At 61.8% G+C, this 15,972-nt stretch overlaps 1 protein-coding gene across 1 annotated transcript in view; it reads right to left on the minus strand.

Moving 5' to 3' along the window:
- Nucleotides 1–641: 641 nt before the first annotated feature.
- Nucleotides 642–15,972, minus strand: part of ABLIM3 (actin binding LIM protein family member 3) — a 45,362-nt gene continuing 30,031 nt past the window's right edge. The window contains exons 5-22 of the mRNA XM_082291387.1: nt 14,258–14,384; nt 14,062–14,155; nt 10,919–11,006; nt 10,335–10,393; nt 10,033–10,104; nt 9,507–9,662; nt 8,625–8,654; nt 7,989–8,118; nt 5,796–5,846; nt 4,479–4,613; nt 4,173–4,237; nt 3,701–3,848; nt 2,997–3,026; nt 2,520–2,578; nt 1,969–2,029; nt 1,764–1,771; nt 1,159–1,239; nt 642–806 (exon numbers count right to left, since the gene is read on the minus strand). Of these exons, the coding sequence (XP_082147513.1) occupies nt 693–806; nt 1,159–1,239; nt 1,764–1,771; nt 1,969–2,029; nt 2,520–2,578; nt 2,997–3,026; nt 3,701–3,848; nt 4,173–4,237; nt 4,479–4,613; nt 5,796–5,846; nt 7,989–8,118; nt 8,625–8,654; nt 9,507–9,662; nt 10,033–10,104; nt 10,335–10,393; nt 10,919–11,006; nt 14,062–14,155; nt 14,258–14,384 (1,508 nt within the window). The 3' untranslated portion in view covers nt 642–692. The remainder of the gene's footprint in view (nt 807–1,158; nt 1,240–1,763; nt 1,772–1,968; nt 2,030–2,519; nt 2,579–2,996; nt 3,027–3,700; nt 3,849–4,172; nt 4,238–4,478; nt 4,614–5,795; nt 5,847–7,988; nt 8,119–8,624; nt 8,655–9,506; nt 9,663–10,032; nt 10,105–10,334; nt 10,394–10,918; nt 11,007–14,061; nt 14,156–14,257; nt 14,385–15,972) is intronic.

A 15,972-nucleotide genomic window follows, 5' to 3' on the forward strand; every position in this document is an offset into this window, starting at 1 on the left:
AGCAAGAAACTGCCCAAGGCAGGACGTGCCTTTGGCTGTTCCGTTTAAGAAGGGCTGGGTTTGCGGATGGAAAGTGGCTGTTCCAGCACCCTGGGAGGATAAACTGGCTCTGGAGCACCCCAGGGTTTGCAGGGAAAGTCACCAGGCCAGGAGAGATTGGGGCTCAGGTCTCACCTTGGCCCCACCACTTCTGTCCGCTGCCCCAAGCTCTGCATTTCGGATCCTGAAGTGCCCCAGTCCTGGCCATGTAAAGGCAGGGAGGGATTTAAGGAGCCTGCAGTGAGATCCCACTTTCCTGCCATTGTGCCCAGTGGCTTTTCCACCCCTAATCCACAGCCCAGCTGAGCAGAAGGTGATGGGACACCCCTATCCCACCTCCCATCCCAAACCCTGCTCTCTGCCCGCCCCAGGCACCGTGGCTGCAGCAGGAAAATCCTCCCCCTGCTCTTGTGTCCCTGTGGGGCAACAGTGACAGACACCAAGTCTGGGGAGAACCCAGGGATCGATACAGCAATCAGGAGAAGGAAAGGAAACACAGAGCATCCAACGATCTGCGAGACTCCAATTCACTCTCAGGGGTGCAGAGAGGGCCCCTGTGCCCCGTACAGCCCCGAGAATCATACAGAGCTGCCATATAGAGATCTCTCTATGTATATATTTATAGGTATGTATATATTTATAGTGCACTGCGTTTAAAACAGCCGGGCCTGCTTCTTCAGCTCGTTCCTCTTCCACAGCGCCAGGCGGTCGAACTCGGCCATGGTCATCCCAAAGATCTGGTAGAATTCCTCCTGGGACAGGTGCCTCTGAGGAGACATGGGAGGCTGGGCCAGAGCTGGGCACCTTCCAGGGCCAAGCTGCGGGTCTGAGGGCATCCCCTGCCTGCTGGGACAGTGGGGTGACACAACCCCCAGCACTGCTCCCTTGGGAACTGCCTCCCTCCTGCCCCTGCCAACAGCACAGGGGACAGCTCTGCCCGGCCAGGGGAGCAGCAGGAGCACTGTGACAGTGCCCTGACACTCGTGTGCTCCTGGGCAGACGTGGAGATGCTCCTCACACGGCCACAAGCCCCACAAGCTGCCTGCCAGGGCCACCCTGCGGGATCAGGTGCCTCTGTGCCCTGAGGAGATCGTCCCCAGTGGAAAAGGCTCTTCTCACCTCTAACCGAGTCCTGTCCACATCTTTGGGCAGCTGGTTCCTCCCCCTCGTCTTCACCAGGAGCAGCTCGTAGGGGTAAATCTGCATGGGGACAGGGAGACCATGGGGCAGCCACGAGACACCTGGGGCGCACTTGGGGACGAGGGAAAAGCCTCCTGCTGTATTTAACAGGGTTTGGGTGGCACAGCTGACTCCAGGGCTTGGGTGGGACACAGAGAGGTGGGAATTGCTCTCAGGGTGACTCTGATCCACCCTGAATCTCCGTGGTGGCTCTGGAACAACCTGCTCACTCTGCGACACCAGGAACGACCCAGGCACGAGCGTGAGCAGCAAAGCACCAGCACAACCCCCCTGCTCTGTTCCTCACCTGGGGGACAATCCTGCTCAGCCAAGCACTTGGGACCTGGCAGGAGGGGAGGGGACTCTGCTCTGACCCCCACAGTCCCGGGATGAGGAGGATGTCAGGTGAAGGATGGAAGGGGATGAGTGCAGGGCCTGCAGGCAGAGGGTAAAGCTTCCCCCTGAGGAGCCTGGGGACACAAGGACACATCCCTGGGACTCCCACCTCTGGCTGGAGGCCGCTCCTTGCAGCAGAAGGGTCTTACCTTGTACTCTGGGGAGAGAGAGAAGCGAGACATGAGCCACGCTGTCCCCTCTGCTGTCACCACCCTCCCCTACAGGCTGTGGAGACCCCGCCCGGATCCCCCCCATTCTCCCTCCAGCCCCCCCTTTCCAGAGCTGCCTGCGGGAGGTTGGCAGCCCCACAGCATCGCCCCCGGGATGCCTGCAGGGTCCCCAGCCCCCCTTTACCTCGCATCCCCCAGTTGACGGCATTGGTGCTGTCGTAGTGGAAAAGCTCCGCGCTGGGAGGCTGCGGGAGGGATGGAGAGAGGGAGGAGTGAGGGGGAGGCTCCTCCAGACACTGAGCGGCTCCTCCCGGGTCCCCAGGGGAGGACACCAAGGTCCCCACCCACCAGCAGGGAAACTGAGACACGAGGAGGTGAAGTGACAAGCCCAGGTCACACGGAGGCAGGAGCAGAACTCCTGATCCCAAGCAATCCCGAGCCCAGGATATAAAGCAAAGCTCTTCTGCTGGAAAGCAACACCAGCACCCCTCTGAAAATCGCCCTGTGGGAGTTTCAGGGCAGGCGCTGCCTGGACAGGGCACTTTGGACCCCAATAAGGGTCATTTTGGACTGGCACAACAGTGACAGCAGGGATGCAGAGAAGGGGGAGGACATCCCAGTCATGGAAAGGGAGCAATGGGGACATGGAGGAGCCTGGGAGAATGAGGAATGCCTGGGAGAATGAGGAATGCCTGGGAGAATGAGGAATGCCTGGCAGCAGCAGGAGGCACTCACCCTGTGCAGCCCATTCCTCCTGTAGGCAGGGAGGGAGGCCGACTTAGAAATGAGGGGATCTGCAAAGAAGCCACCAAGGGGCATCAGGGAAGAAGCAGGAATGAGCCTCACCCCCCGGGACAGCCCCCACTGGGCCACTCTCGACCTCTGTGCTCCCAGCTCCAGTCACCCAGCTCTGTCTCCTTCCACCTCCGGCTCATTTCCAGCCTGCCTTCCTCCCGTGCTGATACTCCTCTCCCCAAAATCCCTTTCCTGTGGCAGCCCTCCCACCTCACCCTTCAGAGCAACACATTCTCCTCTCTCAGTTTCCCCGACTCATCCTCTCTGCCCTGGTTCAGCTCTATCCTATCCCAGGCTTTCAACGGCTCCTTCTTCGTTTCCTTTCTCCCTTCCCTGGTCCCAGAACCTCCCCCAGCTCAGGCTCTGGACCCCTGGGCTCGGGGGAGCAGCTGGGGAGGGCCCAGCTCACGCACTCACCGCTGTCAGCCAGGTAGTGGGTTCGGGGAGCTGCAAGGAGAGCAGAGCCGGCTGTCAGGGAGGGCCAAGCACCCCATGCCATGCAGAACTGCCCGTTCCCAGCCCCACAGATACTCCTTGGGGCTCCCAGTAGCCCTCAGTCCTCAGAAGTGCCCATTCCCAGCCCTCAGCCCTCAGAGGGGCTCCCTGAGCATCCCCAAACAGCTCGGTGAGGGCAGATGTGCCATGAGGAAGGAGAGCATGGAATGGACAGGGCCACCTGTGCTGCCAGGCTCTGAAGTGCCCCCCAGCCCCCCCGTGGCCCCAAGGACAGGGCTGGGTGCCCTGGGGGCTCTGTGACAGGAGCAATGCCAGCGAGGCAGCCCTGGGGCCGCTCAGCAGGTCTGGGGTGCCAGGAGGGCCCAAAACAGGTCACAGCAAGCCTGGCGTGGCTGTGCTGCCACATTCCCAAGGGATCCTTCAGCCATTCCATACGGCGCTTCCAGGCTGCCCAGACACCCACCGGGCAATGCCCCATCCCAGCTGGGGCACAGGGAATGGATGGAGCCCTCCAGAGAGGAAAAGGCCCTCCTGAGCCCAGCTCCATGCCCAGCACCTCTCATCAACCCTTCCCTTGTCCTGATCTTCCCTCTCCACCCCATAAAATTCCCGAGGGGCTGTGGCTGTGTGGGGTGGGACAGAGGGACGGACAGGGACAGCCTTACAGCCGTTGAGGGAGCCCTCGTAGCCCGCGGTGTGCAGGGCCTCTCTGCTGCTGGCTGAGCTGCGTGGGGGTGTCCAGGGGTCTGCGTAGGAGTTGGAGCGAGCCTTCATCTCCTCCCTCAGGATCAGCCTCCCGATGCCACTCTGGATCTGGCAGGAGGGGAAAAGCCACCTTGCACTCTTCCTTTCCCTGCCCAGCCCTCTCTGGCACATCACGGATGGGCACAGCATCCCCTGGCACGGGCCTGGCATCTCCTGAGGGTGAGGTGCTGGGGTGGGGGTGCCTCGGCAAGGGGATGCTCTCCCCCTCCCGCAGAGCCCATGCCGGGGGTGGCCAGGAGGGGACAGATGGCTGAGGGCAGCACGGATGGTGGTGGCACCTTCTCGGGTGGCAGAGCTGGGCTGAGCCTCCTCCCCAGAGCCAACTGGGGACAGTTTGGTGCTGGCTCTGTGCCCAGCAGGGCTGGCACTCACCTTGTGCATGCCCCGGTCATACCCATCCTCTTCACCACCTGACGAGAACCTCCGGGCCCGGGGAGCTGCAAGGAGACACGTGAGGGGTCAGATGGGGACAGAAGTGGGGACAGGCAGGGAGGAGACAGTCCCCAACTGCATGGGGACATTGGATCCCAGAGACTCGTGTTTTGGGGTCACCTTGGCAGGTATCTCAGCCCAACCCCACTTTTGTGTCCAGACCCAACTCAGAGCGGGGTTCCCTCCCAGATAATTTGGAGGCAGGAATGTGTTTCCCGTTCTCCCAGCCCCGGGGGCATTTGTTACCTTTGGGTGAGCCTTGGAAGGACCAGTACTCCGACTCGGAGTGGTAGTAGGGGTCCGGGGAGTAGGCAGGGCTGTACTTGGATGACTGCGCGATGTCCTCGCTGGTTTTGCTTTTCGTGGCTGCGGAGGGGTTGTCTGCAAAAGGAGCAGGCAGAGCCAAGGTGAGGATCTGCAGGGATCCACCCCAAATGAAGGCAAATCCTCTTCCCTCCCCAGGGACTGCCAGGGATTCGTGTCCAGGACAGCACAGAGCAGAGCTGGGAATAATCAGCCTTCCAGCTGCTGACACCTCCTTGAGACAAGGCTGCTGAGGCAGGCGGTGGGGACAGCGACAAGCAGGGGCTGTCGCTGATGTGGCTGGGAAGGGACCCAAAGGGCTGAGAGCCCACGGCACCACAAGTGCTGGCTCCTGCACCGTGCTCATCCCTGTCCCACCACGGCCACCAAGCTCCCTGTGCTGTCCCGTCACCAGGAGTTGAGAGAGGGGATGAAGGAAGGTTCAGACCCAGCAGGGACAGGCCTCTCTGGGTTCTGCCAGGGGAAGGTGGCAGCAGGGGGGGGGAGCAGAGGGGCTCTGGCAGGGCTTGGTCCTCATGGCAGGGACACACAGAGTGCTCAGGCTGGGGGCAGAGCCTCAGCAGCACATGGGGGAACCCAGTGGGGAGTTCTGCTGCACCAGGAGAGTCACAGGGAAAGGAGCACCAGGGACAGGAGGTGGCAGAGCCACCCCACCACCTCCGGCAGGCGCGGGGGACCCAGCAGGTACTTACAGCAGCAGGAGCAGGCAGCAGCGGGCAGTGGGAGTGGGGCAGGAGGGAAGGGAGAGGCCGGGGAGAGAGAGGAGACACAGTTACTGCTCAGGGGGAGCTGCTGTCCCTCCGTGAGCAGAAGCAAGCGGGGACAGTGCAAGCCAGCCCCTCTGAGAGCCACCAAACACTGAGAGCCACCAAACACCCTCCCCATCCTGCGGCATCCCCGTTTCACCCTGGAACAGCCACCCAGCATGGGCTGTGATTTTTCTCCAGGGCTGCATGTGAAACTGCCAGTTGCCTTTTTCATCCCTTTTCTGAGGCTGCTCTGACTCCCTTGTCCCCTCTGCCACCCCACCATCACCCTGCTCCCCCTCCTCCAGCTACCCCCGGTGTCACTACCAGCCTTTGCGCCATCCCTCGCAACAGGGACGTGGTCCAAAGCCACATCTGTCCCCCAGTCCATCTGTCCCACCTTGGCGCCTGCCCCACCTCCCACCCAGCCCCTGAACACGCCGGTCCCCTCCCGGGGTGACACGGGGACAGGGACACAGCAGCCAGACCGTACCGTGGCGCTTGTAGATGGGGGGCTTCCTGTAGATGTTACTCTCGCCAGCAGCTGGTGGGAGAAGAGAGAGAGAAAGGGAAGAAAGAAGGGGGAAGGGGAGGTCAGTGTGGGCGTGCTGGGAGCGCACAGGACACGGGTCCTGCAGGAGCCACCACCCCCACGCCACATTTCCATCACACAACCGCCTCCGGGCCCGCGAGTGCCCCGGGAGGGCTCCGGGCCGGCGGCACGGGCACAGGAGCACGGCCCCGGCTGCCCACGGTGACAGGACATGCAGTGAGCACCCAGCGACAGCATGCACCGGGGCGGCGGGCACAGCCTGCCAGCCGGCAGCGAGGCACCCGCGGCGGGTTCTCGGGGTGCCAGCACCTGCAAGAACCGCCTGCGAGCTACCTGGGGCGAGCCAACATCAGCCAAAGCCTCTTTCCGCAGCAGAGAGAGAAAAGAGCGAGTCGGGAGGGAAAGCGAGCTGGAGCCTGGAGCAGGCGGAGCAGGGAGGGGGCCATCCATAAACCACCGAGCGGCAGGGCAGGGCAGGGCAGGGTGGGCAGCGGGGCCGGACCCTGGCAGGGATGGGAGGGGAGCTGGGGGAGCCTCTGGGTGTCCTCACGGTGCTGTCCCAGGGCATCAGAGATGCGTCAGGGAGGCTGCGCCGCTTTCGGGGCAGGGGGAGATGCCAACAGCTGAGTGGACGGTGCGGGGTTCTGACCCCGCTGAGGGGTGATGGGCAGCTCTGCCTGCTTCCCAACCCACTCTCCCTTGCTGCCCGCTCCGTCCCCGTCCCCGTGGGCTCTGCGTGGCCGGCAGTGGGTGGTGGCCCTTACCTGGTGGCCCCCTGCAATCCCTGCAGAAGGGGAGCAGGCATCTGGCAAGCCCAGAAGACTCTGGGGGGAGGGAGCGGCGGGCCCTAGGGGGAGTATAAAATAGTCATCTGTAGCGGATGGGTGTGGAAACGCCTCTGGCACACACGCTCCGGCTGGTGATCCTGGGGGGAAGGCAGGGGAGGGCACAGGCTCTCACCAGGAGACTCATCTTCGTGTGGGGAGTGGAGGGAGGGCAGGGAGGAGGAAGAAGAGGGATGTCGCAAGGATCAAGCAGATTCCGGGCGGCTCTGGGACCTCCGGGTGGTGACGGGGGGAGAAGGAGGAGGGTTCAAGCCGTAGGTCCTGTTTATGGATGGCCTCTACCGGGGGTAGATCCTGCTGCCAGCTGGCTCTAGGCAGGCGGCGGAGCTACGCATGCGACACAGCGGGGACGGCACATGCGGGCATGCCACGGACACGGCGCTCCCCCGGCAGCGGGGCGCTCCGGAGCCTACCTGGGATGTGGAAATGCTTGGGCGCTTGGTATGAGGTTGGAGTGGAGGACCTCACATCTAACTGGCTATAGTAGGGGGAGCTGCGCCCGCTCTCGGTGCCTACGCGGGGGCGAGCAGAAGCAGCCGTGAGTGACCGAGAGAGAGAACAAGAGGCAGAAGAAAATGGGTGTTAAATGCAGCGGTGTTAGAACAGCGGGGGCGGCCCGTGTCAGGGCGGTGTGACGGGGACGTGCGGCCCGGCAGTGGCAGTGATGGAGCGGGGGAGATTTCCCGCATCTCCGGAGGCGGACGGGATGCAGAGGAAACCCCAGTGCGGGGCCGGCCCGGGGCAGCGCTGCCCCAGCGCTGCCAGGAAAGCCGAGCGTGCTGCGGAGGCTGGCGGCGAGGAGCCCTTGAGGTGCAGCGGGACTCGCAGCGACCTCAGAGTGTTCCAGTCCTTCCTGCACAGCTCCAGAGGACAGGAGACACGGCCCAGGCACACTCTGCTCGCCTGCCATGCTCCGGGGTGTGCGTGCATGCGCGTCTGCGTGTGCAAGGACCTGCCTGGGCACAAGCGCTGCCTGCACACCCCTCCCAGAGCCACCAACGCAGCTGAGGGGTCTTCACCAGAGCCAGAGATCACCTGCCTGCCACCCCATCCTCCACGAGCCTCAGCTCATGCCTGAGCTGCAAATTCCTCTCGGCCTCTCCGTGCTGCTCGCAAGAGTTTGGAGAACCAGGGGCTGTGCAGAGCTGGGCACTGCTCCCACCGTGGGCCACCCCAGGCCTCCTTTCCAGAGGAGAAACCACAGAAATCCCAGGGACATTTTTGTGATCCTCACTCCGCTTGGTGCTGTGAGCTCAGCTCAGCCTGGGGTTGCAGCTGAAATCCTCACCTGAGCGATAGAAATGGTGGGGGGACCTGGGGATGGTGGGGGACATGCCCTGGCGGCTGTAGGTGGGGGAGTCGATGTAGCCGGGGCTGGAGGCTCGTCTCTGCCGCGTGTCAAAGCTCTCGAAGATGTCCTGGGGGTGGGGAAGGTGTGGAGAGACTGGGGTTAGACTGGGGCAGGAGGTGTCCCACGGATGGGGGTCTCATGCCTGGGGCAGCTGGGGGAGCTGTGTGCTGTGTGAGACACTCTGTGTCCTCTGAGGCTGGAGGGGTCCCCAGCCTGCTCTGCCTCCCCCCTGCCAAGGCACAGGCAGCAAATCCCAGGGTTTGGCACCAGGTGACAGTGTCCAGCCAGAGGTTTTTTGCCTGGAGATTGTCCCTTTCCCCTGTGCTTGTTCCCAATTATGGGTGTCTCCCTCCACGGGGCAGAAGCTGTGCCCTGGGGCCATTCTGGGAGGGAGGACTTGCACCCTGCTCTCTTTGGGGCCTGAAGGACAGGTTCCTCCTGGATAGTGTCCTCCCTGTCACCCCACACCCTGGGGCAGCCACAGCTCAGGGGGATGATCAGCAGAGCCCCTGGGCACAGGACATCGTGTGGCAGCAGCAGGTGACAGACCCCCAGTGCCCACAGGGGCATTACCTGTGAGTATGGGGAGAGGGTTCCCAGGGACTGGAGGCAGCAGGAGGCAAAGTGAGGAGGAAAAGGAGAGAGAGAGAGAGACAGCACATGGTTAAGAGGAGCAGTGACAGACTGGGGTCCCACAGCAGCTCGTTTTCCCCATGTCACCGGGCATTGAGGGGGACTGGGGCTACAGCTGGAGCTGGACTGGGGCAGGATGCTGGGCAGGAGCTCCTGGCCAGGGGCGGAACCAGCAGGGGGAATCAGCAGCTGCCACCTCTCAGAGACCTCTGTGGAGGGGGGAGGGCACAGAGGGCCATGGCCACGCTCCTGGGTGGGCTGCAGGACTCCAGGCTCGTGACAAAACCTTGGGGTGGGGATGTAAGAGATGCTACTGCCAAGTGCTCTTGCAGGACCATCTCTGTGAGCTGCTCAGACCTTCTTCTTCCATGGGCTCCCTGAACTCACCCAGCAGCCCCAGCTGGGCAGGTAGGACAGTCCTGTGCTGTGTGTTGCCTGAGCATCTCCTCATCACACTTCCAGAAATGCACTGCCCAAGCCCCTTCCCGGGCTGCAGGGCCAGCACCCAACAGGGCAGCCCTGCTCCAGAGCTGCTCCAGAGCTGCTCCAGAGGTGATGGGTGAATTCCCTGTCCATCACTGCTCTCACACAGCGCTGTCTGTCCCTGCACATGTCCTGAGGTCACTGGTTTCTTTCTGACTCTACAGCAGCAGCATCACCTCGCCTCCACCCCAGACCCTCCCAAGCCTCTGGGAGAGGTCCTGCCCCATTCCTGCCTCCCTGCACTGTTCCCACTGGGATGAGCAAAGCCCCACACTGTTCTCCCCCAAACTGGGCCCCGTTCCTGTGCATCCCAGCACGGGGTTTCTGGACACTCGGTACCTCCCCATAGCTATATCTCTCCAGCGTCTCATCCGATGTGTATCTGTGATAGGGCTCGTAGGAAATGAGGTCAGGACGCTGCACTTCATAGATGGCTTTAATCTTGGGAAGAGCTGCCAGGTCTTTGTAATTAAGGATCTCATTATCCACTTTAGCCTAGGGAGAGGGAGAGATGGAGACAGAGAGGCGGAAAGGAAGAGGAGGAGAGAAGGGAAGGGAGGCTGGAGCGCGCAGTGTGGAGCCAGCACGGGGCAGACAGAGCCCACTGTCACCCCAGCGGCAGGGACAGGGAAGAGGAGAGGCCTGAGAGGCAGCAGTGGGGAGGGCAGAGGAGCTGGGAGGGCAGGACTGTGCCCCTCTGAGCATTCCTGAGCTGTGCCATGGCACTGGTGGCACAGCGTGCTGCTGGGACAAGGGGGTTTGTCTGTGCTGTCCCCAAATTCTGGGCTTGTCCCACTGAAGAGCAGCACGGGAAGTTGCTGTTCCCATCCCTGGGGCCCTGGGCGAGGGGCAGGGCTGGACTTACGCAGATGACACGGTTTGGGGAGCCGATGCTGGAGCCAGGGGGGGAGATGGAGGTTTCCGACGTCCTTCTGTGCTGTGGAGGCAGAGAGGTGAGGGCAGGTGAGTGCATGGCAAGGAGGGACCCCTGAGCAGGCAAAGTGCTGGTTTGGGGGCTGAATTTCACTTTCACAGCCTCAGCCACGGCCACCCATCATCCTGTGGGCAGCCACTCCAGGTCTGGGCAGTTCACTCCCAGCAGGGACCCGGGGACAGTGTCACCTGGGACGTGCCACCTCTCGGGATGCCCCTCACCCTGCTGCCTACCTTCAGCTTCTTCTCTGCTCTGGCTGCCTGCTTGCAGATGGGGTGCCACACTTCAGAGCCTGCAAGGCAGCAAAGGGACAGTGTTTCAGCCCCACACACGGTCACCCCCCTGCCAGGGGTCAGCCGGGTCCCCCTGCCACCTGCAGCAGTGCCCCGGGAACATGCAGGGCAGTGGAGACTGCATGTCCATGATGAGGAATGGAACAGCTCTGGAGCACTGAGGGCAGTGGCCAAACCTCAGCTGGGTGGATTTTGGGTGACCCAACCAGTTCCTGCTGGTTAAACTGGGGTGACACTGAGCTTGGGGCATCCCAGCACCTCCATCCTTTGGGTTGGAATGAGCAGAAATTGGGCTGTGCCCAGGTGTGCAGGGAGACAAAAAGTTCCCAGCTCAGTGGCAGGGAAGATTTCATGGAGAGAAGTGATTTTTGCAGGGCTCTGGAAGAGCACAGGGTCTGGGGAGCAGTGGAGAGGGGGATCTCCGGCACTGCTGCACAAAGAGACCCCTCCAAGTGCCATAAGGAACCAAACCCCCCACTCCCCCCAGCAGGAACCCCCCACAGCCACGCTGGTCACAGCCCTACCTGTCAGGTACATCTCCTCTCCCTCTGTGAACATCTGGTGGCAGCGCACACATCTGGCACAGGTGGGGTGGTAGTGCTTCCCTCCTGCCTGCGCGGGCGAGCAGAGAGCAGCCCCTGAGCACGGCAGGACACGGCCACCTGCCCCTGTCCCTGGGTGACCCTGCCAGCCCTCGCTGCTGCAGACAGTGACACGGTGAACAAAGTGTCTGGGGCGGCCTTGGAGACCTCCATATCCCATGGAGAAAACCAGACATGGCTTCATCCCTGTTTTCAACCTGCTGGGCTACGAGTCAGACCAGGAGCCTTCGGTTCTCCTTGGAATGTTCAACAGCAAGCAGAGCCAGGAGGTCCCAAACCACCAGGGACAGTGTCCCTGCAACCCTGACACTCTGGGAATGGCCAAGGCCCTCTGCAGCCATGCTTTGCATCAGCTCCTTCTCTACAGATTTGAGCAGAAGCAGCAAATTTGGCCCCGGATGTCACAGCAGGGGAGCAGCAAAGGGACCCCAAAGACCTCCCTGTCTATCACTGCCAGTTCCTGACCCTAAAGGAACTTTTCTCCTCTTCTGCTCCAATTTCAGTGCTAGGAACAGGCTCTTCCCCAGCTGAGAGGAAGCTGGGCTGCTCCTCTGGCTCTTTTGACAGAGCTAACAGCTGAAATTGGGAGCTTGCTCCCCTCAAAGTGTCTGTCAGCATTCCAGTCGTGGGCTCTCTGCTGGGCTGGGAGCTGGGAGCCAGCTCAGGGCAGGAGGAATCTGGGCTGTCACAGCTCAACCCGAAAGAACTTTTTACACCCATAACAAACCAAAAGAAGAGGGAGAATAATTGAAGGTGGCAGAGGGAAGACGAGGCTTTTGCTTTTAAAGGAGAGGGTTGTGGTAGAGGGGGCTGAAAAAAGAGGGGAATTTGCTGCAACTGAGAACCTGCCCATGGGCTGCCCATAAAATCAACCTGGAATTCAGTGTTCTTGGGTGCAGATGGCAGCCAGTCCCTCCAGTTTATGCCAAAAATGAGCGGAAGGTTTTAGGACGGGCAGGAGGATGAGTTTGGAGAGTTTGAACCCCTCTTCCTTTCCTTGCAGTGCAGGGAGGGGACAGCCCTGTGCCAACCCAAACCAGTCCATATGGAGGGAGGCTGGCTGCTCCCTGGGAATGTCCCAGCCCATTCCCAACTTCCATTTCACCACACACCTTCTCCAAAAGCCACCCACCATCTGAACACCCAGAACTCCTCCAAACCATGCACAAACCTTGCTCCTTTCATTCTGGTTATTATTCCAGCTTGTACTGGAATACTGGTGGAGCAGTGAGGGAAGGGACCTGCTCGTTATCTCTCGGGTCCCTTAAAGACTCATTAATCATCCGAGCCTGGCTGGGCAGCTCGGAGCAGTTGGGAACGCCCTGGGGGCTACTGGGACAGCACCAGGAGGCTCCTTAATGCCTAAAATTATTTAAAGGCGCCCTTTCCATTTCACACTCTGACAGAGAGGACAATTCAAGCCTCTGGATTCACAGATGGTTCAATGCTGGGAGCAAACACATCCCAGGGAGGATGGGGAGCTCAGGCTTCCATCCCTGGAAGTGTCCAAGGTCAGGCTGGACGGGGCTTGGAGCGACCTGGGACAGTGGAAGGTGGGCAGAGGGGTTGGAATGAGATGAGCTTTAAGGTCCCTTCCAACCCAACCCATTCCATGATTTTATGACAGGAATCCCAGGTCCCCCCTCCCACACCGGGTGACACCATCCTGCTCACACCCGTGGGTGCCTGAGGATGCTCTACCCTGGCACGGGGCTCAGACTGCCCAGGGGAGGAGCAGCAGCAGGGAGTTGATGTCAGGGCTTTGTCCTGCTCCATTCGGATTTGCTGATCCAGTGAGCTCCGGCCTGGGGCAGCTGCTGCAGGGCTGAGCTCGTGCTCCCAGCAGGAGCCTGGAGTCAGCAGAAAGCAGGGACACACAGCCCCCCAGGCTGGGGAGAGCTGCTGGGAGCCTCCTGGCCATTTGTTCCAGCTTCCTTGGGCCGGTTCCTTGGACAGGCTGGAGCTCCCAGGGCAGCCCGACTGGCAGGAACAGGGAGGGGGATCACTCCTTGGTGGGCTGTGAGTGAAACAGGCTGGAGACATCCAGGGACAGCTCTCAGCAGGCTGGAGACCCACACGGCCCCTGCCACCATAGCCCACAGCAGCTGCAGAGCCATGGGACCTCTGATTTTGGGATGCAGCTGCAACCTGGGGCTGGCAGAGGTGTGGGAGCCCTTCCCTCCTGCTCAGCCGTGTGAAGGGGAGGTCTCAGGAGTGACAGAGCACAATTCCAGCATTGCTGCTTCTCTGTGCCATTTAAAAATCACACCAGGCTTCTCTCTCTGTGCCTCCTGAGCCTTTAAATTACCCTCAGACTGGATTTTCTGCACCTTTTTTTTTTTTCCTTGCCAGCACTGGGGTAGAACAGAAAACACGAGAGGACACATCCCTTCCAGGAGATGGGAAGGACCAGCCCTGATGGACCTCTCTGTCCTTCCCCAAAACCATCCCTCACTGCTCTCAGCAGCTGTGCAGCCCCAACGTGTCCCACAGCCACCTGCATCCATGGTGGGATCCCTGGGGAGTCCCTGCATCCCTCCAGGGCCCTGCCAGAGCAGCTCCTCCTGCCCAGCAAAGCCTCTCCCAGCGAAGGGAACCCTCTGCTCCGGTTTCTGCCCTGCCAAGGGGTGTTCCACGGGCACCGCTGCCCACGGGGAGGGTGCTGCAGCCCCTCAGCCCGGCTCGGCAGCGGGCAGCAGTGCGGGATGCGTTTCCAAGGCAACAGGAGGCTGCCGGCACGGGGATGCGCTCAGAGGAGGGCTGGGGTGAGCGTGCTGGGGACAGCAGAGCCGGGCATGGCAGCGGCTGCTTAGGGCTGATGTCCCCACACCTCCAGACGTGTCCCAGCACCCCCAGGGCACTGTGGGTGTTTCCCGAGCTCTGCTATCCAAGGTGTGGTGTTGTTTTCCCCTCTCCCACCCTCTGGAGAAGGTGGTCACGCTGTGACGGAGCTGCTGCAGCACGAGCCACGGCCCCCAGAGATGGAGGGTGGCACCTCCCACAGCTCCCCAGGGCATGTCCCTGTCACAGAGCCCGCGACGGGGCGGCTCAGCCCCGGCACTCACCTCCAGGACACGGCCGCTGATGTAGCGGTCACAGGTCTCGCACTTGATGCCGAACTGGGCGTGGTAGTCGGACTCGCAGTACGGGATGCCATCCCTTGGGAGAGAGGGAGAGGAGGGCGTGAGCGGCAGGTGAGCCCCTCGCCACCCGCCCAGCCGCGGGGACAGCCCGGGAGCGTCGCGGGGCGGTGGCACTCACTTGCTGATGTACTCGCCGGTGAGGATGATGCCGCACGTTTGGCACTTGAAGCAGCTGACGTGCCACTGCTTCTCCAGGGCCAGCAGGGACTGGCCCTGCTTGATCTCCTCCTTGCAGCCGGCGCAGTCTGGGGGGACAGGAGGGAATGTGGGACACGGCAGCACAGCAGGGACACCCACAGCTGCTGGGTCACCCCGAGGCACCCCGGCTGTGTGACCTGGCACTCCACTCACGCCCTGCCTTTTCCAGGGATTTTTCTTACACCCTGCTCCTGAGGCAGCCTCGTGGGGATCATTTCATTATGGAAATCTGTCACCTCTGCTTGTCCCCAGCACAGGAACCAGGAGGACAGCTGGGACCTCTGAGGTACTGCTGGCACAGAGTGGGGTCTCCCTCGGGGTGATGAGTTTGAGCCAGGGCCAGTTGGACATCAGGAAAAAATTCCTCACTGAAAGAGTGATTGGGCACTGGAATCCTCTGCCCAGGGAGGCCGTGGAATCACCGCCCCTGGATGTGTTTAAAAAAAACCCTGGACAGGCTCTCAGTGCTGTGGTTTAATTGATGAGGAGGTGTTGGGTCACAGGTTGGACTTGATGATCTCAAAGGTCTTCTCCAACCTGGTTCATTCTGTGATTCTGCGATGGGCTGAGGGGGCCACGCTGCCCTGGCAGGTCCCCAAGGGTGGGAAGTGTCCGGCAGAGGAAGGGCTGTGCTGTCCGGCAGCCACGTCCGGCCCCGCTGTGCTATTTACCGGCCTCCCTTCCTCCCCTGCTTCCCCTGGCTCCCATCAGGGCTGCGAGCAGGAAGCACATGGGCCTCAGACCCCTGACCTTGGCTCCTCCTTGTCCTCACCTCCCCCTGGGCAGCAGGTCTGCCTGGAGGGGGGTTTTCCTTAACCCCCTCCCTGCCAGGGGGAAGCAGGAGCAGACAGGCCCCTCCCAGGCTGCCCCGTGCCAAATCCCTGCCTGCCGGACCAATGGGGGGAGATTTCTGACCCCTGGAAAAAAGCAGGATCTGTTCCCTGCTTCAGGTCCTGCAGGGCTGGGGCTGCAGGGAGAGGCTCGGCATCCTCCTTCCAGAGATGCCTTCCCTATGGAATGCACCAGCAGCCTGCACAGCTCCCTTGCCACCCTGCTGGTGGCACTGCCAGGGCCACCGGGGCTGCGAGGGACACGTGCGGGAGGGGCAGGCTCCGTCTGCCTGCAGCTGCCATGAATAAGGCATGGTGTCCTCGGGTGACCCCGCTCCAGGGCCGGGAAGGGGATGGGGAGGGAGAGGAAGGCGGGAGGGAGGCAGAGCCTGGCTCTGGGCAGCTCTGGGAGCCCATGGAGGAGGAATTCCTGTCCCTGGGCTCATTCCAACCCTGCCACGTCCCCTCCATCGAGGGCTGGGGGGAGGGAGGCAGCTTGGGGGGCTCGCAGTGGGGCCCATTGGCACCTGAGCTGCCACCAGCAGTGCCACCGTGGTGACTGGGTGACAAGGACCATGGGTGACAAGGACCAGGGGTGACACTGAGTCCTGGCTCTGGTCTTGGCACTGACCTCCAGGGCTTGCTGAACATGGCAGGAAGGGAAGGTCCCCGCAACCTGGGGTCTAAAGCAAGGCCAAACCCACCCAAAAGAGCTTGCCCATCGCTCCAGCTGAGTTCTAGGGGTTCCCCAGGGGATGAGCATGAAAAGCCTTTCAGTGCTTGCAGACACACTGAGGAACGCCAG

This window comes from Coloeus monedula (assembly GCF_965178545.1).
Source record: "Coloeus monedula genome assembly, chromosome: 15".
Lineage (NCBI taxonomy): Eukaryota > Metazoa > Chordata > Aves > Passeriformes > Corvidae > Coloeus > Coloeus monedula.